This window comes from Microtus ochrogaster, linkage group LG5 (genome assembly GCF_000317375.1).
Source record: "Microtus ochrogaster isolate Prairie Vole_2 linkage group LG5, MicOch1.0, whole genome shotgun sequence".
Classification (NCBI taxonomy): domain Eukaryota; kingdom Metazoa; phylum Chordata; class Mammalia; order Rodentia; family Cricetidae; genus Microtus; species Microtus ochrogaster.
The window spans coordinates 27545118-27567647 of record NC_022031.1 but is presented as its reverse complement, the minus strand read 5'-3'; the positions used below and the strand labels follow the sequence as shown (position 1 = coordinate 27567647).

At 36.7% G+C, this 22530-nt stretch overlaps 1 protein-coding gene across 5 annotated transcripts in view; it reads right to left on the bottom strand.

Annotated features, from left to right (window-relative positions):
- The window catches only part of Epha7 (EPH receptor A7), a 152980-nt gene that overhangs the window by 9966 nt on the left and 120484 nt on the right, over positions 1-22530 (bottom strand). The window contains exons 6-13 of one of the 5 annotated variants that reach the window (XM_005361932.2): positions 17179-17303; positions 13669-13852; positions 9395-9503; positions 8558-8613; positions 4225-4350; positions 3112-3297; positions 2406-2467; positions 596-805 (exon numbers count right to left, since the gene is read on the bottom strand). In XM_005361932.2, the coding sequence (XP_005361989.1) occupies positions 596-805; positions 2406-2467; positions 3112-3297; positions 4225-4350; positions 8558-8613; positions 9395-9503; positions 13669-13852; positions 17179-17303 (1058 nt within the window). Of the gene's footprint in view, positions 1-595; positions 806-2405; positions 2468-3111; positions 3298-4224; positions 4351-4855; positions 5666-8557; positions 8614-9394; positions 9504-13668; positions 13853-17178; positions 17304-22530 lie in introns of those variants that run through there. The other 4 variants (XM_005361933.2, XM_005361934.1, XM_005361935.2 and 1 more) reach the window with 4 other exon arrangements.

Genomic DNA, 22530 nt, shown 5'->3' with positions numbered 1-22530 from the left:
GAGCTGACAGCCCAGCTGCATCGGGTCTGCGAACCTTGAACTTCTCTGTACTCAAAGTTACCAATCTTTCTATTAGGCTCTCATTATGTGCTCATTTCTAAGGCAACTGTACTTAATGGACCTTGCGTGGTATCACGGCAAGGGTCTAATGAATAGATAATGATGAATTAGACTACGCTGCCAGTAAACTCGAGTGAAAAATGGGGTAGTCGAGTAAATTTTCACATAAGCCTTCCTGTCGGATATCATAGAAGTTATGAGTTAGTACACTCATTCTTTTGGAACCTTTATTAAATATCGTTATATCCGCTGTTGTGATAACAGGCTAGTAACTAGATATTGCTGAATTTAACTATATCATATTTATATAGTTTAAGTCCAGTGCTGTCAAACACCAGTGTAAGATGTGATGCTATCATTATTCTTTTCTGGGTTTATGTGTAGCTTGCAATGATCATACCAAATCCCTCAGAGGAAAAACAATAAAAGCTGAGGTCAATTGGCATGTCCCCTGATATTTAGTTTTACATTAAGTCCTTTTTGCTTGCTTGGGCTATCTTAGGTATTAGAAGTGCAATAATAGGTGTTTTCTTACAGTCGTTGTATAGACAGCTTCAGGATCATCCTCTATAACCCGGGACAGGCCAAAATCTGACACTTTACAAACAAGATTGCTGTTGACAAGAATGTTGCGAGCTGCAAGGTCCCTGTGAACATATCCCATATCGGCCAAATATCTCATTCCAGCCGCAATTCCTCTCAGCATTCCTACTAACTGAATGACTGTGAACTGCCCATCATGTTTCTGCAGGAAGACAAAATAAAAAGTCCTTTAACGGGAACAAAATCACCAGAAAAAAAAAAGTATGCATGCTTGCAATTTACCATCATATAATAGGAAGTCTTAGTTAATTTACTGTGTAATACGGATAATTAGTGGAGAAAATAGCAGATGTTGGTTAAGATAATAGTCAACAATTTGATAGACTTACGGTGACACCTAGTTATTTCTATACATTTGTTATTTTCATGATAACTGACTATAATTGGCTATAAGAATTATCCACTTGAGTTCCTTGCTCGTGCTCTCTCTCCTTCTGCTCCTGATTTGGACCTAGAGATTTCTGTCCGGTGCTCCAGTGTGGGTCTCTGTCTCTGTCTCCTTTCATCGCCTGATGAAGGTTAATATTCAGGAGGATGCTATATGTTTTTCTTTGGGTTCTCCTTCTTATTTAACTTCTCTAGGATCACTAATTATAGGCTCAATGTCCTTTATTTATGGCTAGAAACCAAATATGAGTAAGTACATCCCATGTTCTGGGTCTGAAAAAGCCTGGGATAAAACCGGGCTTGCTGAACAAAGCGGACAATGAGGACTACTGAGAACTCAAGAGCAATGGCAATAGGTTTTTGATCCTACTGCACGTACTGGCTTTGTGGGAGCCTAGGCAGTTTGGATGCTCACCTTACTAGACCTGGATGGAGGTGGGTGGTCCTTGGACTTCCCACAGGGCAGGGAACCATGATTGCTCTTTGGGGTGACAAGGGAGGGGGACTTGATTGAGGGAGGGGGAGGAAAATGGGAGGCAGTGGCGGGGAAGAGACAGAAATCTTTAATAAATAAATTAATAAATAAAATAATACAAAAAGAATTATCCACTTGATTATTTGCAAAAATCTCAGCCAAGGCTGGGAGACAGAATGAACTCAAAAATAAAAACAAAAAATAAACCCTGATAGGTTAAGTGTTCCCTACACGTCAAAACATGCAAATAAAGAATCTAAGAATTCACAAAGCAAGGGATGCACATGTATTGTGTATTCTCTAAGTAGAAAATAAAACAAAACAAAAAACTGGCCAAATTGTCAATTAAAATAATGAAAAAAATTAGGAAAGAAAATGATTAGTAGTGGCTGATTTTACTTTCTTTCATCACTTTGGTTGTTGCTTGTGGACACATAACTCTGAACAGCTACCCCTCAACAGTGTATGAGCTTGCAGTGTCCAGAGACCTTCCCAACCAAACTGGCTACCATTAAGTTCTAAACAGATACAGACTTACCGGATACTGTACATATCATGGTGACATGTCAATTAGGATCCTTCTAATTTCTCTCCTCTGTGTGATGTGTGTGTGTGTGTGTGTGTGTGTGTGTGTGTATACACACACACATTCTAATAATACAGCTTTGGAATATCCTCTATACTACAAGTAACAATATTAACAAGTCATTTTATTAAATATTCTAATTTAGCCCAGTCTAGTGTTATTACTTTTCAAAGATAATTTTCTGATTTCACACACTTCACACATTTACACATCATACTTCACGACAAAGTTCACCAACTTGCACCCCTCTCAAGTCCATCTCTAGGTGCATGGGAGAATGATGGGGTAACTCACCCTGAGAAATGCATCCAGGGCTCCATTTTCCATGAACTCGATCACAATCATGACAGGCTTCCCTAATAATAAAACAAAGAAAAGGAGAAAATGGTATTTCACAACCTATGACCTACATTTATGAATCTCTCATTCTTCCAAGCACACCCCAAAACAAAACAAAACAAAACAAAACAATAGAATAACAACAACAACAAAAAACCCCAAATGATAAAACCAAACAACAACAACAACAAAAAGTCACGGTCCTCTTCGGAGATGCTGATGGGGTCAGAAGGGAGTGTTTCTAGTGGCAGGGCTAAGCTCGGACAGACATGAAATGTGAATGTGTTCACAATGCACAAAGCCACAGACACACCCTGCCCTTGGCATTGCTAGCTTGTGAGCAACAAAAATAAAAGAAGAAAACAAGAACGTGAAACGATATAAAATGTAGAGGAGCCACATCACTTTTTATGGCCTCTGAAGATAAATACAAACATCAATCAGTCATCCTAGCCCTGAGATTCATTCTTCAAATCTATCCCGTGTTTACTTTGATGATATTCTGCTGTAGCAGCAAAAGTAATTGCTCTTTATTAGTATACACCAATAAAAATCAGCTAGAACTGCAACATGCTCACAATCTGATATTTAATCACATGTGTAAGGCCACTAATTTCCAGCGCATCCTATATAATAAATGAAGTGTATCACTGGTGTCTACCTCTTGTAACAACCCCTTCCAAATGGACGACATTTGGGTGGTCAAACTGCCCCATGATGCTGGCTTCGCATAAAAAGTCCCTTCTTTGTTTTTCTGTGTAACCAGCTTTCAGGGTTTTTATGGCCACGGCAACATCTCTTTTCCCTGGAAGTTTCAATCGACCACTGCAAACTTCTCCAAATTCTCCTGAAGTAAAAAAGAACAAGCAGGCATGTTTTAATTGCGGAAATGGTTCATGCATGCTTTCAAAGACAATGGATTAAAATATTTAAAATAAGTTTTAATTAATATAGCAATTTTTTTCTAAGTGCAAAGAAATGCATTCAAATTGATGGGGAATTGTTATTTTCCATATGCAATGAAACAGCTTATGAAATGAAGGGAGAAACAAAATTAAAATTGGAGACACACTTTTGTTCAGTCACAGTAGTTAAGCTTCACTAAGTGTGTGTTCCATAGGCTGTCACTTCGCAGGCTAACAAACTGCCTTTCAGAGTCAATCTTTAGGTCCTAAATATCTACTCTCTAAAACATCAGGGCACACTACCAAATTGCAACCACTGCTTTTGCTTTTAAAAGCTAAGGAACAATACCTATTAGAGATTTTTAAAATATGGAATTTATACGCATTACACTTCCTATATATAAGCACCTTGGGGTGAAAAAAATTAAACTTTATAGTGTTCCATTTAATGAATTTATGTACCATTTTCTACACACATGTAAAGGGTACAATGGTAAATGACCACAAATAAAAGAGAAAAAAAGCAGTTTTAAAGATAAGGAATGCATATTCCATCAAGACTCAAGAAAGTTCTGATGTTTAAAATTCTAAGCTATTCTTGTCAAACAGCAGGAGTGACTACGAAGTAGCTAATTGCACAGCATCTTAAGAACGCAGTTGAAATCACATATACTCAGACTCTACAACATGCTCCCTTTCCATTTCTGTTTTAAGGTTTCATAAACAAGTATAGCCTCATTGCTTCCAATCGTTCAGGTAAATGTAAGCGTTCTACACTTGAAGTATAATTATTTGGCTGTCATTATGATCTATGACTTTCGATCTTGGCTAAAGAGAATAGCTGAATAAGGAAGCCACAACAGCCTTACCTGCACCAATCACACGCTCAATTTTAATACAGGAGGCATCTAGCTCCTTGGCGAATTGATGGACAGCTCTATTTGGGTCCTCATAGGTTTCAGGGTCAATGTAGGTTTTGGTGCCTGGAAATTTAACTGTAATGATGTAAGAAAGCATGACTGTGATGAAGCAAAGCACTTATTGTGCAGTCAGCCCAGGACTGTCATTATGCAGAGTGCTCCTTGGAACAGTGACCTTGCTTCCACATCACCTCATTCACAGCAGTTTTAACAGACTACTCCCGTCTGCTGGCGTCTAGGTATTATCTGCAAGCTTCTATAGGTAGCATAGGATCCAACTCATAGGTTACTAACTGAATTGCTTTTCCAGTAAATCAACCAAAGGCATCCACCGAAATTTCTGACGTGCCTGTGCCTATCGGATCGGAGATTTGATTAAACTCAGAGAGCCATTGTAGCCCACTTCAAGCCATACTGAGAGTTGGAATGGGCTTGAAAACACATCGATAAACCTATCCATCCGTCAATCCATCCATCAAATTAATACACCGGGGAAATAAGACATTTCATGTACAGATAGACCACTACGCTGACAGCAATATTAAAAAACATTTAGACATATTACTTCTTCTTTGATTTATTTTTAAAGACCAACCACTGTTGACATACACATAAAATTAGTACAAGATATGAGGGGCTGCTATCACAAAATCAAAGAGAGATATTCAAAAGACATAGTTTAATATTCACCTTGAGGGTAATAGAAGCTGGATATACAAAGTGCAGAGTAAATTAGAAAATTTACAATATTCCTGGGATCTGTTACCAAGTATGACAGTGATTTGAAAGAGAAATGATTTATATGAACTTTTCATTATAAGGCTTTGGAAGATCTTAGCTAATACGAAGAGGTAGCCAGTATGCCTCACAAAAGGTAGTCAAAATTCAAACAACATAGTATCATCTTAAAAGTTAAAATCTTTCAATGCACCTAGAAGCATGCAGGTAACAGATAATGCTAAGTCAACGTTATATCAAATTCAGTTACAATAAAGTATTCCAAATCTACTCATTTGGTTCAAGACAAAGATAGGTAGGCATATTTGGTTATATTAATGCAATGAAGAAAATTACACTATATCCTTAAAAAGTCTTTATTATTTTTTTAACAAAGCCACCAAACAATCTTTCCATTGAATCTTTCTACTCTCAGAACAACGTCTTTATATAATACACTGCAGCCTAACTGTGCTTATGTCATAACATTAGATCAAGATCAGATTCAAAAAATGAACATATAACAACGAAATAAGCGGAATGTAGAAAGGGAAATTGGGGTTTAAAAATCTTGATTTATTCTGCTGTAGTTGATTGTTTATCCAAAATTGATTGTCTTAAACAATTATTGTTGCAGTTTATAAAACTGACAGATGCTCATTTGTTACTAAAGCTGAACATGAAAAAAAAACACAAGAAGAAAAGAGAGAGAGGGGATAGAAAGAGAAAAAAGAGTAGTATAGGGAAGAGGGGAAAAAGAGAGAGAGAAGGGAAGAAAACAATAGGTTAACCTCCTAGGTTGTCAGGCAAGTGGAGAAAGAGCCATCTTCTCCCTTTTTATTCTCTCTCTCTTTCTTTCATTTTTTGTTTGTTTTTGTTTTTGATAAGGAAACTAGATCGGAAGTAGCCTTCTGCATCTCAACCGGTCTCTGACGGTTCCTTATTCAAGCTGTCATAAAACATTTTGACAGGCCAAAGCTGTTTTGGCATAAGAACATGAAATACTACCCAGCTTGGATCCTAAGACATTGTTAGAAGAAATGGTAGGAGGAAACAAAATGCAAATGGGAACTGCTTCACTAAACTCCTCCATTGTATTTATATCTTAAAATGTGTGACTTCGGACCCTGGGGAGCCAGGGCACCTGCTACAAATGAATATATTAAATATCCTGTTACAATCAGGGACAGTTAAGTGGTGGCTTCCAAGTTCCTGTAAAAATCAAATCTGGTGTTCTCTGCACCTGTGAAGACTGCCCATGTGCTAAGGGAGTAAAAGGATACCAGTGTATAAACAGCTAAGTCTTTTAGATAAAGCCATAAAGTGAGATCCAGTGCCTGGCTCAAATGGAATGATAGGATACCAAAGGACAAAGAATGTCAAAACTATACAGTGTTCAACAGGACAGAGCAGTTAAGTACACTTTACTATTTCATTTTTCATTTAAAAGAATATGGTCTAAATTAAAGGAAAATTTTGCATAATTTCTGAATATTCCAGTCTATTGCTTTGTCCAGTCTGAGAGTGTGTTTGTATGTGTGAATGTGTGTTTGTGTATGTGTTCTGATATACCATTTACATTTCTCATTAATGATAAATGTCTCAAGACCCCTACAGATATTTTGCCAGTAATGGACTCTGTTTACAGACAACAAGTTCATCTTGTCTACATGAACAAGTAAGACATTCAATTCTGAATGCTTCTGATTAAATACTGGATGCAAAATGTGGAAAAGGTGAATGGCTTCAAAATATTAAAACAGAATGATGACAATCAAACATAAAGCTATACAACAAGTTTCGGGTGAGTTGTGCTTCTGTTTAAAGTTGGCATCATGCTGTATGCTAAAAGCAAACAAACTAGCATATATCTGGTAATCTGGAGAACGTGTTAGATAAATCCAATAGAAGAGTGAAAAGTGACATATTGGTAGTCGGATGATATTAAGTAACAGCACCAATAAGTTATGCATGTGTGGGTATAACCAGAGATTCCAGCAATCTTCTCCAGGTCTTATATTTTCATTTTGTACATGTTTTACGATACAAATAAAATTGTCGGGACATGGATTTCAATGGTTTCTTCCTTGTTTTGGCAGTCTTATTTATTTATTTTCCTATCACAAAGAAGGGGGGGGGGAAACGTACTTTCCCTCTCTTCTACCTATAAACTGGCTATGTGATTCTCATTAATGATGCCTTTTTACAGGGAACATACTGGCAAATTAGTCAAAGGACCAGAGTGAGGAAACAGAATCACATGGAGGCAGGTGGACTCAAAGTATGTAAAGTTTGAAGTGTATATAATCTGGGATGTCAACTTAAAGAGAATGCATATACAATATATATCGAGAAAAAGACCTGGGACAACCCAGAACCTAGGAAGGGTTTCATAAAAGTGAGAGAACTTGAAGCTTAAGTCTAGTGATGAACTCATCTCTCCTTTCATTTTAGTAATTGTGGAAAACATGACTTCCTGGCTTCTGTGTTAGCATTTTACAGAGTTTCACATTCAATTTGGGTCACTGCTATGTAAAGCCACCTCTTTAAAAGAAGTTAAAGCCAAAGTGACTGTTGCTCCAACAATGTATAGGACAAATATTTAGTAAAGTGTAATTTCAATTTGAGCCACACATTTCTGATTGAGCATTGTTTTTCTAAAGGATTATGAGGACATTTAAAAATGATTAAAAATTCCTGAGTGCCAATTTGACACTCTTAACACTTTAGAATAGGTGCATCATAGTATCTTCTTAGACACTATAAGAAAATTATGGCTAGGTATATAATAAGCAACTATTTCATCATTTTTAGGAATTTTATATATTACAAATGTCATAGAAGGTTTAGCAAATAAAAAAAAAGAATAAAAATACTTGGTTTCTATGTCTCCAAGTCTTAAAACTAAGAATAATATGCTTAGTTAAGAATGTCGTTAATTCCAGAATGGAAATAATATGATTCTTAGGCTTTTATTCACCTTTATAATGAACTAACATTTATTCTCAAAGCCCTTATTTCCGTTTGCCATTCATTCATTTTGCAACAAAAATAATGTTTTTCCCCTATTTTCCTTGGATTTATAGTTCTCCTTCAGAATTGATTTCTAACATGAGCTTTTAAGAAGCAAGTAGCTCACATTCCTAGAAAAGTATCAGAGGATTAGAGCCTGGCATTAGACTATTTGTTTTCTAGGAAGTATATCTTAGTGATCATTAGTCTCCTGGGCTCTGTGATTCTTGTGAGCAGAACTTGCTGGATGGAGGAAAGGGGCCACACTGCCTTCAAAGGACACTCCCCACTAGAAAACGTTTGTGCTGCATTTAATGTTTGACTGCTGTAGTGATGACAACATCTGGGCAGGGTTTGCTAAAGGCAAAACCTGTGACGTGAAAGAGGCTCAATATTCTGAAAGTCTGTGACATTTCTGTACAGATTTACATTTTGAACTCATTACAGAATTTCAAGCATGATGCATTAGGGATTATTCACTCATGCCCTTAGAAACAATCAGATTTCTGCTCAAACTGGGGTATGCTGAAAGAAAGAAAAGCCAAACACTTACAATGAAAGTAGAGTTCTTCATCCCCTTCTTGGTCAGCCTTGCTATAACCACAGTGCCTTGGGGGGGATAAAAGAAATTTGTGGCAAGTTTACTGTATGATCTTGCTTCATAGATTAGCATGAAGCATCAGGAGCAATGCTATGTAGCAACATGCTAGCTAGAGGTATAAACAAATATACATTTGCCCACAGTGCTGAACCGCTTGGTAATAATGTGGCAATGCACATGATCAAAATATGCACAGGAAATGGAGTCTTTGTGTACGACCAGAACACTTAAAGTTTTGTGGTGTTAGATTTATCAGTTAGCATCTGCCTTTATATTTTTACAGGAACATCTCAAAAATCTTAAATGATTTTCACAAATGTTGAAAAAAACAACTAAAAGTGTTAACTTCTCCTTAAGGTTCTTCGGCATTTATTATGAGAAGTACCTGAAGGTAATCAATACATATCCATCTAATATTAATTATGACACTCCTTAACCTTAAACTGAGGAAGAGATCAAATTTATAGTGTACTTTGATTTGGGGAGCACAAAAAAATGCATCAACTAATATATCAGAAAAGAAGTATTCACATTTGCCAACAAGATTCTAATAGAATAAGCATAATGGGTTGGCACATTTGGGTAATCAACCTATTTTATGTCAAATGCACGAAGAACGTAAGTGAGGCAGTGGCACTTGGGAGGGAGAGAAAAGCAGATCTCTGAGTTCAAGGCCAGCTTGGTCTACAGAGTGAGTTTCAGAACACCCAGGGGTAGACAATGATACCCTGTCTTGGAAAACCAAACAAAACCAAGCAAACAAACAAAACCTAGAATTCCATGCTCTACCTTCTTCCAATGATGAAGCCGAACACCATGAACACCAAGATGATGGTCCCTGCTACAGCCACCACAGCGATTATGATAACAGGATTCTGCTCACTGGAGACTGCTGTGGCTGCAAACAGAGACAGATGTTCAGAACCACGTACTGCTGGGAGGAACACACGAGGCTTAATATGAAACAACTCAGATCATTTTCTTTACTTCTAATTTCAAATGAATTCGTTTTAATTAACAGTGCAAATTTAAATTTAAACAAACAGTTACTAGTGTATTTTAAGGAAGTGGCAAGATTAGACAGGAGATACTATATTTATGAAAAGTAAACTTTACCAACATTAAGAATGTCTTACAATTATTGAATTGTAGTCTTCCAGTTACATACTAATAACTCCTCTAAGATCATTACTGGAAGCTCAGTTGTATGTCTTTACAGTATCTACATGGATAAGCCCGTGAGTCATGTCCTCTAAAGCAGTTTGGGATTTAAGAAACCTAAGCTTCAAAAAAATAAGAGCTTATCACTTCTGGTTCTATATCAGTTGGTGTATGTTCTCCACAGGATATTTTCATAATCAGCATAGATGGATAGATTCAATCAGTAAACATGATATACAATGAAAATGTACAGACAAAAATTACCCGGTTGTATTATATATAAAGTCAAATCCATATAGTTTAGCTACTTCTAGAACAATCAACAACTAGAATCTTTAATACCAGGCATGATGGAAAATAGCTTTCTTGCTGGTGGCAAGAGACTGAGTCTCTAGAGAATAAAGTCTGACCTACGCAGTACTAGCTTTCCTTGCCAGCGGTCCCCACCCCTAAGTCAAACTGGACTTCGTCAAATTTATCCTTGTCATCTTCCTTTGACAACTTTCTCTTACCTTTGTAACCTATACGAAAGAGATATCTCCTATATCATACAGAAAAGCTATAAAGATATCAAGACAGGTAGTTTCTGAACACATGTATTGCATACTCTTCTTAATTTGTCACCTGGCGATTGGTCTCTAGAGATAAGTCAATTCAGGAAAGATTTTTTTTTTAAGGTAAATAACCTTTAAGTGTTACATCTGAGTTACAGCCTAATAGACATATGATTAAAAAAGCATGACTTTCATTTTCATCATCATCATCATCATCATCATCATCATTATTATTGTGTGTGTGTGTGTAGTTCTGGCTTTTTACATATATAGAGAAGATTCAGAATGGAGTAATTCTCATGAGAAAGGAAACAATTACACATTCAAGGGTAGAAATGCTTTGCACTGAGAAGTCCCAAGGGGTCAATTCTCTGCTTGTCTAAGACTCAGTTCTTCCCTTAGCTTCAGAGGCCAGTGTTCCAGTGGAAACACTGAGCTCAACTGAAAGGTGAATCAACATTCATCAATGTTTATTTACATGTGGGTACTTAATGTTCAACTTTAAGCTTTCAATAGTTGACTTATATTAATAATATTTTCATCTATGTCAAGGGGAGAAAAATTCAGAAGTAACGACTTGAGGCCATAACCTGAAGATCACCTTTAAAAACTGCAAAGATAGTAGGTGCTCTAAGCAGAAGCGGAGTTGGGAATGCAGGTGATATGGGATAGTCTGCTAATTTCTGTTTACAGTGCCTAAGGGACCTCTTCTAGGGACAATCTTCCCTCCTGCCTCGCTTGTGAGCACAGTTACATCACCATTTCTTGGGTGGTAATGCTGCATCTTGTAATCTTCCATAGTTAACCATATGGCCAGAATTCATGAACTTGGCACACGTTTTCCCTAAGCTTAGACTGAGGACACTTAGAACGCCTCACACATCTCTATGTGTACTTAGTTTAGAGCATCACGCGTGCTGAGTCTGCATATCTCAAAGTTTAGGCATCCCTACGAGTCCTCAAGAGCTTTTCAGGGAATCTGGACGACCAATATTATTGACTCATACTTCAAACATATTTTTATCTCTTTACACTTTCACTTCTTTATAAATGCAGTATCAAGTTTTCCAGAAGCTCCAAGACCTAATGGCATTATGCTAATGGTTAAATGAGGGGAGACTAGTAAGCTGTGTTTTATCATAAAGACAACCTCTGACGGGTTTTCAATATTCTGAAGAGTAAAAAAAAAAAATGTTTCTGGGAGAAAATTGTTGAGAATAGTTTAGTTACATAATAAGACAATTAGAAACTTCTCAAACTATGCACTATCCATAATACTTAGTGTGTATAAATTTAATTTGGGTACTACTATCCCAGCACTTAGGGAAAGAGGAGTGCACTCAGAACCACACATATGGGTATCACAAGGTAAGACTCCAGACTTCTAACACCTCTACCTGATTTGTCCTGATAACCTAGATGGTGTTGGGATGATCTAGTCATTTCGTATTCATTATTCTGATAACCTAGCCTATGTTGCTGTGACCTAGTCATTTCTTATTCATTGAGTGCTTTCTATGCACTAACCACTATAGTAGGCATTGGCAAGTCAATGGTTAAATAAGTTTAAAAAATATGATTGATTCTTTTATTAATTTTACATCTTAATGGAAGAGGAAATTCTAATAATAATAATCACAATGTGGTTTCCAATACAGAATACTATTTCAGCATTAATTTCATGCTCAGGATTTGACACTTCACCTTATTTTTGAACTCTACTTCCTTTTGGGATAGTGAAAATATTTCTGAAGATTCAAATTTCAATAAATAGTTTGTCCCAATTTACAAAGTCAGAACGTAACAGAGGCTCATTTTCAAAGTTTTCAAAAGTAAAGACTATATAACAAATCTTGAAGTGTTTCACTGCACTAAAAAGTATGAGGTGAAGTTAGGAAAATGATGCCAGTTGGTTACTATGGAGATACACCTCAATACTAAACCACTTTTTTGTTTCAGTGTTGAAATATCTACTTCAATTGCTTTAGGAGCTTCTTGGGAGCTGTTAAACATAGATATCCTTATCTTTTGTCTTATATATTTCACAATTAATGATATTGATAAAAGAAGGGCATTCATCCCATTATAGCACCTTGTGGCAACATTTTTCAAGTGATATTTTACATGTACAATTCTAAGCAAATGATGGAAAGTTCAGATTGATTTCATATGTATTTTTGTTGCTCAAGTAGAAAGATAACCGTATTTTTTAAAGAGATTTAGCTAACAAATTGACCAAGCTTTGGTTAATGCCAAGAATATTTGTCAATTTAGCCTAGCATTTAAAAGAACTATAATGCTTTTCTGAAGTCAAAATAGTTCTGATCAAAGCTTCATTATTTTAAATACTTTTGAAAAGTGAAAAAAAGTAATATAATGTATCTTTAATCTTATCTTTAAGATATCTTTTTCTTTAAAATCTTATGTGAACACTACTAGAATGTCAACAGAAAACAGGACAAGAGCCACTGGATAAATGTTGTGTCTCAGCAGTCCCATCAGTAGGAATCAAAAACTCTCAAATGTGGAAATATTCTGAGGTCTTAGGCCAGCTGAAGAGTGACCAGAAGCAGAATTCACTGTGCCCTGAGCACAGTCTGCGGCGAAAGAACTCTCATGATGTAACTGTACGTATGTTATATTCAACACAGTCACATATTTTAAATACAAATTTGTTTTACATTGCAAAATATAAACACTTGTTAAAAGGGCTTAAAACATATTGATTATGTTCTATTTTCAGGCTGAGTCGTGAGTTCCAGGACATTCATTTATATTTCATATATATTTAAGATTCTCCGGTGAAACTGAACCAATTCAGAACAAAGCAGGGGGCGGGGGGAGAAAAGTCAAAATAAAAGAAACACAGTTGAGGTTCTTTCTGAATCCGCAATATTAGAAGCACAGGCTTTGGTTAACTCAAAATCATGAATAGCATAACTAGTATCCACCCAGTTACCCTTTAGATTTCTTTATAGAAATCTATTAGATGCACATAATTTGAGTTAGAATACTCTGAGTTCTACAGAAAAAAACTGTGTCAATACCAGACTGAACGACCAACATGCGTTTCTGATTTCACTTTTAATATATTAATACAGTATGCATTTAAAAGACTGATATAATAAAGTTTAGATATAAAGAGAATATTTAGTAATTATTTTCCTGAATGACCTTTATAATGGAACACTTATATTCATATATATCCATTTATAGGTATAAAAATTATTTTTTATGTAAAATCACTACCCTCAATACTTAAAAAGACAAAAAAAAAAACAAACCAAAAACAAAAAAAGCCAAGTGACAGTTATAAATTGAAGAATCTGAACCAAAGATGGTAATTACCTTCAAACATTTTACCTGTAGCTTCCTCTAGTGTGGCAACATCAAGTCTGGGGCTGTAATTTCCATAACCTGCAGCAGTGAAAGCTCGGATCTGAAAAACATACACTGTTCCCGGCTTCAGATTATTAATGGAGGCTGAGGTGGACTTGGTTTTCAGTGTTGAGTAGGTCCTTTCTCTTTGATCCTGCAATGATATTTACAGGGCAAATTGATTTGATAGTTGATTCTGGTCATTAATTTTGATTTCCTGTATTGCTATTGTTTAATTGAGCCTACACTCTACCTTCTGCAATACTGTAATACTAACTGTATCTAAGATCACATAAAATGCAATGAAAAACATGCCTTTGGTGTATACATTTCAAAAGGAAATAACTTCTTTAAAATGATCACACTGTTTGGGCTTTGGCTGTGTTGGGACAGGAAACAGTGTCTACAAATTTTAGTCACATTTCTCTATTAACCAAAATACAAGTACATCTGATCAATGTCTAATTTAGTAGAGAACTTCACATAGCTGCATGGTTCTTGGAACTACCTTCTGAGTAAACAAAATTTATGTGCCAAAAATCAAGCATGCTACTAAATCAAGAAATTCAGCTAAATATTACAACCACACTGATACATCAGTCACATTCAGTAGAAAAGGAAGAAAACTAATTTCTAATTACAACTTACAGTCTGAGAGTAAAATATGTGAGTTATGGTTGTGGTTTGACATTATTTTAAATTTAACTTTACTTACTTTTCAAATATAAATGCTAAGACTTGAAAAATTCATTAAAGCAATAGCTTATATTTTTTCCATTTTGTAAAATTTCACAAATGTTAGGCATATTATATATATATTATATGTGGAATTTTACATATATATGGGATAAGCTTAAGAACTAATTAAATATGAAACTTCAAGCACATAAAAACTCATTAAACAATATTTAAAAGTATAACCCATAAGTTTTTATTGATATGACTTTCTTAATCCATTTACAAACACAAGTTGAAAAAGTTATACTTGTTTAACTATAAATTTGGGAGTAGTTTTTGGTTTTTTTCTGCAAGTACCAGTGTCAGAATTATCTACTGAATTCTAAAATATCACCTTGATTTATTGACCTTTACATTAATGCTTCCAAAAGTGGAAATAAAGACTTGGACTCACTTTATGGGGTTGATTCATGACAACTATCACTATAATCATCTATAAAAATGATCGTGGGAGAAAAAAGTGAGAAGGGTAGGATGGGGAGAACTTGCGGCAACGGGATGATTGGGATACAGGAAGGTTGGATAGGGGAGCAGGGAAGCACATATCTTAATTAAGGGAGCCATCTTAGGGTTGGGAAGAGACTTGGACCTAGAGGGGCTTCCAGGTGCCTAAGGAGAGGTCCCCAGTTAGTTCCTGGGGCAGCTGAGAATAGGGAACCTGAAATGATCCTATCCTATAGCCATACTGATGAATATTTTGCATATCACCATAGAACCTTCATCTGGCGATGGACCCACACTGGAACACTGGACTGAGCTCCCAAAGTCCCAATGAGGAACAGAAGGAGGGAGAAGATGAGCAAGGAAGTCAGGACCAAGAGGGGTGCAACCACCCACGGAGACAGTGGGGCTGATCTATTGGGAGCTCACCAATGCCTGCTGGACTGTGAATCGAAAAGCAGGGGATAAACCCGGACTCTCTGAATATGGCGGACAATGAGGGCTGCTGAGAAGCCAAGGACAATGGCACTGGGTTTTGATCCTACTTCTTGTTCTGGCTTTGTGGGGGCCTAGCCAGTTTGGATGTTCACCTTCCTAGACCAGGATGGAGGGGGGAGGACTTTGGACTTTCCACAGGGCAGGGAACCCTGACTGCTCTTCAGACTCGAGAGGGAGGGGGAGAGGAGTGGGGGGAGGGTGGGAGGAGTGGGAGGCTGGCTGGAGGCGGAAATTTTTTTTCTCAATAAAAAAAATCTTTAAAAAGAAATGATCGTGGGTATTATAGATGCAATCATAGATACCTGATGTATAGCCTGAATAGAACTAGAAAGAACTCACAGTCAGTGAGCAACAAACACAGATCTTGTGTTTTCACACTGCAAAGCCCACTGCTCAGGTCCTACATTCCAATAACTGCCTATTTTACACGTTACCGGCTGTAAATGCATTCTCTTTCTGTCATGCAAATAAAGCCCAGCAATTTGAATGCAGTTATTTCCCAGTTAAGATTTGCAAAAGATTGTGAATTTCCTGTGAGAAACTCTGCCACCTTGTACTATAAAATGCGCTTTATTGACTTTAAAATCTGCCCATTTCTAGAAGGGCCATAACAATTAGGGATTACAGCGGAAACAGATATTACAAAAGCAGCGTTAAAAAACAATGATCCCCTTTAAGCACATTTGATTGGAAAAGAAATGTATTTTTCGGCACAAAGCTGAGGCATCAAAATGCAACTGAGACCAAGAAGAAAGTGAATCTGAATGAAAATAGTAAGGCAAATTATTTCAAATGTGAACACTGACATATATTTTAAGCTGTCTTTGTTTCTCCTCACTGGGGAAGGAGGGGTTTGCCAATGAATTATAGAGATTTCAATGAAGTAAACTTACTCCCAAATTTCGCCAAAATCTTAGGACGTTATTTTCATAATCATGTCTAAATAGTGAAGTAGTTCTAAGTATTGGAACATTCACCTAACTCAGTTAAATTGATAAAGTATGATTTATTACAATTAGAGTCATAATACCAAATACTGGTAGTTCGGTGTTTTAAATTTTGAGAGATTTTGTGTGTGTGTGTGTGTGTGTGTGTGTGTGTGTGTGTATGTGTGGTGGGACTCAGAGAACTGTTTGTGAATAGACCTCATATTTTATTTCCTCTCTAAATAAGCAACTGCTGAACATATTTATATAGACAGATATTTTTTATTAATAATACTCGGTCATTCTAAGGAGAGACCAGAATCAATAGATGAGTTTTAGAGAGTACTTTCCATAGAAAAAGAGGCATACGAGGTAACCATCTTGTACGAATGCTATAACTTTCAGAGAGAATTTAAAAACTGAAATAGCATTTTCCTAATTTTAGTGCTGAAAGACATTATAAATATGTTATACAAAATATCATTAGCTATGATGACAGTATTTGAAGACAATGATCCTATGAAAACCTTAATTTAAAGTGTCATTACACACACAAATACACTGAAAGGAACACTTTTCAAAATATATTGGATTGATTAGTTTCTGTGCCATTAAATCATTCTATATCTAACTATCATATTAAAAATCTGTAAAAAATATACTACCAATATTCTCACTCGTATGACACAGAAAGCTACTAAAAAAGAGATCTTGACTGTAATCGTAAAGCAGAGGTGGTGGAGGTGGTTATTAAGCACAGCCAATGGTAAATATGAATTCTGGAATGGCCCCACATAGTAGTGAAATGACCAGCAGTAGCGGACAGTGCCAGGGATGGTATCAGGTGCCATTCACACCGCAGTTCTCTCCCACTTACTTTCTCGTAATACTTGATTTCATATTCGGTGATGACTCCATTGGGATGCTCTGGTTCCTGCCAGGAAAGCTCCACACTTCGCTGCAGCACTCGCTCCTTCATTACTCCACTCACTTGCGAGGGAGCTGTTTGGACAAGAGGTGTCAATAAACAATGAGGAAATTCACTGGGTGCCTCACATCCAGTGTCACAACTGATCAGTCCCATGCTGTGCCAGTTTCATTAAAGGTAAAAGAAAGCACCTTTTCATAGCTCACAATTCAAAAGCTAATGAATATTCAAACAGGACCTTATTACTGCTCATAAACCTTAATAGAAATTTAAATTAAAGTGCAAACAGCAGAAGATAGCATTGTTCAAGTTAGTGAAAAATGGAAATGATGGGGCTGAGAATGACAATTAAGCAAATGAATGCTAATTAAGGCTAGAAAATATGATTTCTGATTAATCTCCAATGATAAACTGAGTCCAAATATTTATTTTACATAAAACAGAAATACAGTTTTCAAAAGAAATAAAATACCTAAATACTGTAGAGAAAAAAGTTCATGAAATAGATGAACACTTTTCAGTTAAAGGGTACACACGTTAAAATGCTGTTTTCACTTGTGTATGTGCTTGCATATATGTGACTGTCCCTGTGTATGTATTCTTAAAGAATGACAATTAACTTTGGTGAAAAGTTTTACAATTCATTAGGAGACGATTCTAGAAAATCTTTGAGCTTCTCCCATGCCAAGCTGGGCATGACATATCCTCGGCTGTACAGTGTCGAAGATGTAATGCACACATAGTAATCCAGGCTCTAAGAGCTTCAGTCGGGGCAGTTCAAAGCTAAAGTCTTGCTTTCTCTTTCTATGCTGACAATAGTATGCGTAGAGTTCCTTCATTATAATTAGTGGCATATCCTCTTTCTTGTAGCTAAGGCTTTGGAATTCAGTAAGCTAATTTGCTCTGTCCAATTTGCTTGGTGATGATTAACTAGTCGGCTACTCTGCCTAAGTGAGTAGCCGCACCGACTTGGCTGAGTTTCAGTGGGGTCATTATATTTCATGTATCATGGTCTATCTCATTCCATAAAATACTTTCAGGCTGTTCATTTAATTTTCAGATGTCTAAAATTGTTAATAATCCTGCTGACAGAAAAGCAATTATATGGGACCAAAGCCATTTAAACAAATTTCAGATGTTTATCCCTTTGGCTTTATTTTGTTTCTTCTACTTCTTAATACTTTCTTGCATCAAAGTCCAAAAAACTTATTTTTCACATCTTCCTTGCTTTGCAGTTTCAAAGGAAGGGCAGGGAAGATTCATGATGCCATTGCCTCCCACACTACTAACAAAGAATAACCTAGACAGATCAAGATTTCTTTTGAAGGGAATTTCAGGTGAAGTTCTCAGTGTACTATGCTTACAGGTAAATGCATATCTGGTATATTAGCAATGAAGCAGATTTGCAGTAAGAAATCATATTCAGCAACTTTTATGCCTTCACAGCAGCTCTACAAACTGATCTCTAGACTCATGTCATGAAGACCCTGCTTAGCCCAGCACATAGACAGATATGTTAGGGATCTCCATAGCCTTGGGAAGTGTCAACTCCAACCAACAATAAGGTGACATTCACTATATTAACGGTGTCTGTGAGTCTCATTTACTACAAAGTCTAGAGCACAGCCGGAATTTAAATACTGCAAAGGACAGTATAGTGGCGTGCACACCCAGGCTGCTGCTCTCCGCTTACGGCATCCTATTTAGGTGTGCACTGTGAACACATTTGAGTCTTCTGGCCCCTTTCAAGTAACACACATTGCATACTGTAGTTTTGAGGAACTGTTCAAGCTCTGCTCAGTTGCTTTCTCAAAATATGAAATAGGTAAGAAGCCTTGGATTCTCTGAGCTATGGTGGAAATGCGGGCTATAAATAGTTTCTGCTACATAGAGCAAACTCTAATGTAAAAGAGGACTTGATATTTGAAAGTTACACTAAAATTATGCTCACTATTTGAAACTGTAAAAGAACTTTCACGGATATAATTATGGTAATTGAGGCTTTGGGGGAAAAGGGTGCCAAAAGCATTTGAAATATGTAATATTTTGAAATTCATCTTGTAGTTCTTTTTTTTCTTTTCTTTTTTTTAAATTTATTTATTTATTAAGGATTTCTGTCTCTTCCCCGCCACCGCCTCCCATTTCCCTCCCCCTCCCCCAATCAAGTCCCCCTCCCTCATCAGCTCCAAGAGCAATCAGGATTCCCTGACCTGTGGGAAACCCAAGGACCGCCCACCTCCATCCAGGTCTAGTAAGGTGAGCATCCAAACTGCCTAGGTTCCCCCAAAGCCAGTATGTGCAGTAGGATCAAAACTTCCCACAGGTCAGGGAACCCTGATGGCTCTTCAAGCTGATGAGGGAGAGGGACTTAATCGGGGGAGGGGGAGGGAAATGGGAGGCGGTGGCGGGGAGGAGGCAGAAATCCTCAATAAATAAATAAATTAAAAAAAAAGAGAAAAAATAAAAACCCACTGTCATTGTTCAGGCGTGGCCATCCTGTAGTTCTAATGGTGCACTCTGCCACAACGTATTTCTCCTCTATGCACAAGAGAAGCTATGCCCATAAGGACACACTGCTCTTTTGGGGGCACTTACTTGATGCTTAAACTCTTGCTGATATTGTATCCAGCCACACACTTTTAGAGGGCAAAGACAGAAAGAAGTATTACCAACTGACCCGTGAGAATAGTGAGCTATAGAAGAGAAAGGACCTTCAAATACAAGGTTCTGGCTTGTTTCTTTAAAAAAAAAAAAAGATGATATTTTCCCTGAGTTTTATTATGTTAGGCATAGAAGATATGTACCCCAAAAGTTTATCATCTATAAACCCAGATATATCTAAACTTTACAGATTTCAAGAAGGTCAATTTACAAAGAAAAGGAGCTAAGAGAGTGGCATAGGTGTGCTTATGCTAAAACACAATGCTCTCTTTGGTTACCTTGTCATAACCTCTCTTACTTTATAAAATCACAGTGTAGCAGTTTCACCAAGACTCCACTCACACCAAATGCTCAGTTAATTATAACCCATCGTTCATTTCTGTAAATGAAATCTAGCAGCTAAATTATAGAACATTTAACAACCAATTACATGGTATGGCATTAATTTATAATGTCCATACTTATTAAAATGAAACCAATATATAATTCAATTGGAACTGATATGAAGCTAATAAGCAAGTAAGCAATAATATGAACTGAAAAATATTTGGGAAAATTATTAGACATCATGGAATCACTTAACATAATCATCTGTAGTATTTCTATTGAATCATGCACAAACTTTTCTCACCAATATTTTTAGAAATATTCAGATATGGTGATTTCAACTTGATGAATAGACATGAATTTCTTGGGTTTTGAAATTTCTTCCATGCAATGAGCGGTACATAGAATGTGCCATGTAAAACCAAGCCATATTAAATATGGTTAGGTCGATTGTATTTGGAATGAGTACTAAGTGATGGTAAAATACTATCTTAGGAAAGTAAGACATGCCTTCCATGTTTGAAAATGGTTAATGTCAGCAGCATGATCACAAAGTTAGTTAAGTTTATGAAACCAGAAATTAAAAGTAAACTAAGAGGCATAAAAGTAAATTTTGGGTTTTAATTTGGCAAAATGAAGCTTCAGTCCGGCTGTGGGGCTCACATCAGACTGCCCCATCTCATCTGTTGAGAGGTGCACAGCAGATCTCTTTATAGCAGTGACTACTGAGAACTGACCTTCTATCATGGCCGCTGAATCAAAGGAATAGAAATGTATATGGATGTATAGGGTGGTGGTTACAAGTAGGGCCAAGGCCTGCCTGCCAACTGGCTAGGACGTCTGTCATCATGCAGTTTGAAAGCTTCATTTACTTCCTAGCCATTGCAAAATTGTAAAACAGAGGGTGCAGCTCTGTGTTGAATGCTTTCATAGCATGAATAAAGCCCTGGGTTCCACCCCCCCCAACACACACACACACAAATGAAGCTTTTGGGCTTCTAATCTATAACCAGGATGAATTATTGATAAAGCAAAACTGAGGGATATTTTACATAGTTCTAGCTTCTATACTGTTATACACAATCTTTTATATTAGTTTCTGATTCCACTTCAAAGTTATATTTAAATAACAGAACAAGGGCCTCCATTTTTTCTTTTTAAATGTAAAGCATGTCGTGTGTGTGTGTGTGTGTGTGTGTGTGTGTGTGTGTGTGCATGTGTATGTGTGTGCGTGCACACGTGAGCACACACACAGATATGGACATTTTCCTGCATGAAGTAGAAAGGGACTATTTGAAAACACAGTGTAGGAGATACAGTGACCCCAAAGAGAACACTGCAGATGAAAAAGAAACTATAGACTTTAACTTGGGAAGATGCTTCAGATAGGGTCGGGGATGTGCTTTGGGAGAGGGATCTGAATCATAAAGGAGAATCAGTACGCTGTTAGTGAAGGATCCTATGGGAAACAGCAAAAGATACAGAGGCTGGCTTTAGGACTAAACACTGACGCTGGCTGACAGCAGAGAAGAGAATACTTCAGTCCTTTATGAAGCACCAAAGAACTAAATGAGTCTGGAGGCGTTTCTTCCCTAAAGCTCCCCAAATTACAAAAACAAGAACATCAAATAAAATGAAAGGGAACTTGGAAAGGAAAAGAAAAGAAGGCAGGCTAGCCTGGATCAGCTAGCAGACTGATGCAACTTAGTGCCAAGGATTGAACTGAATGACAATGCATTGCCCAAAATTCTCGTTCACAAAACTGTGATTATGACTCCACGCTGTTTAAAGTTATTGCGTTTGAGGGTAATTTCTTATCACACCAATGACAAAAAAGTTTATACACCTTCAATATTTTTATTTCCATAAACAAGGTGAGTGATTGCATATATCATGATATTATCTGTGAGACCCAATGTTGAAATGGCATATGGATAATTTTTATCTCAAGTCCTAAATACAATACTGTATCAGGAAAAACACTACTCAACATAAAGAAGAAACTTTGTATGTGTATAGTAGAATTTTAATGAAGCTCTTGAATTTTGTTTTGTGTTTGGATTTTTAAAAGTACTTTATTTACAGAAGTCATCATTTTATCTAAACAGACTTTCTAACTGCATGTTAGAGAACAAAGTGAACATTTATCAGTAATTGTGGCGGGACAATGAGAAAAGATGGATCAATGAGTATGAAATGTCCTATGAACATGCATACATATTTGTTAATTATGTTGGCATTTGTAAATTTCCATTAGATTACAGCAAAAGGTAGAAATGAAGATTCTTTAGAACACTGTGCAATGCAGGTTCT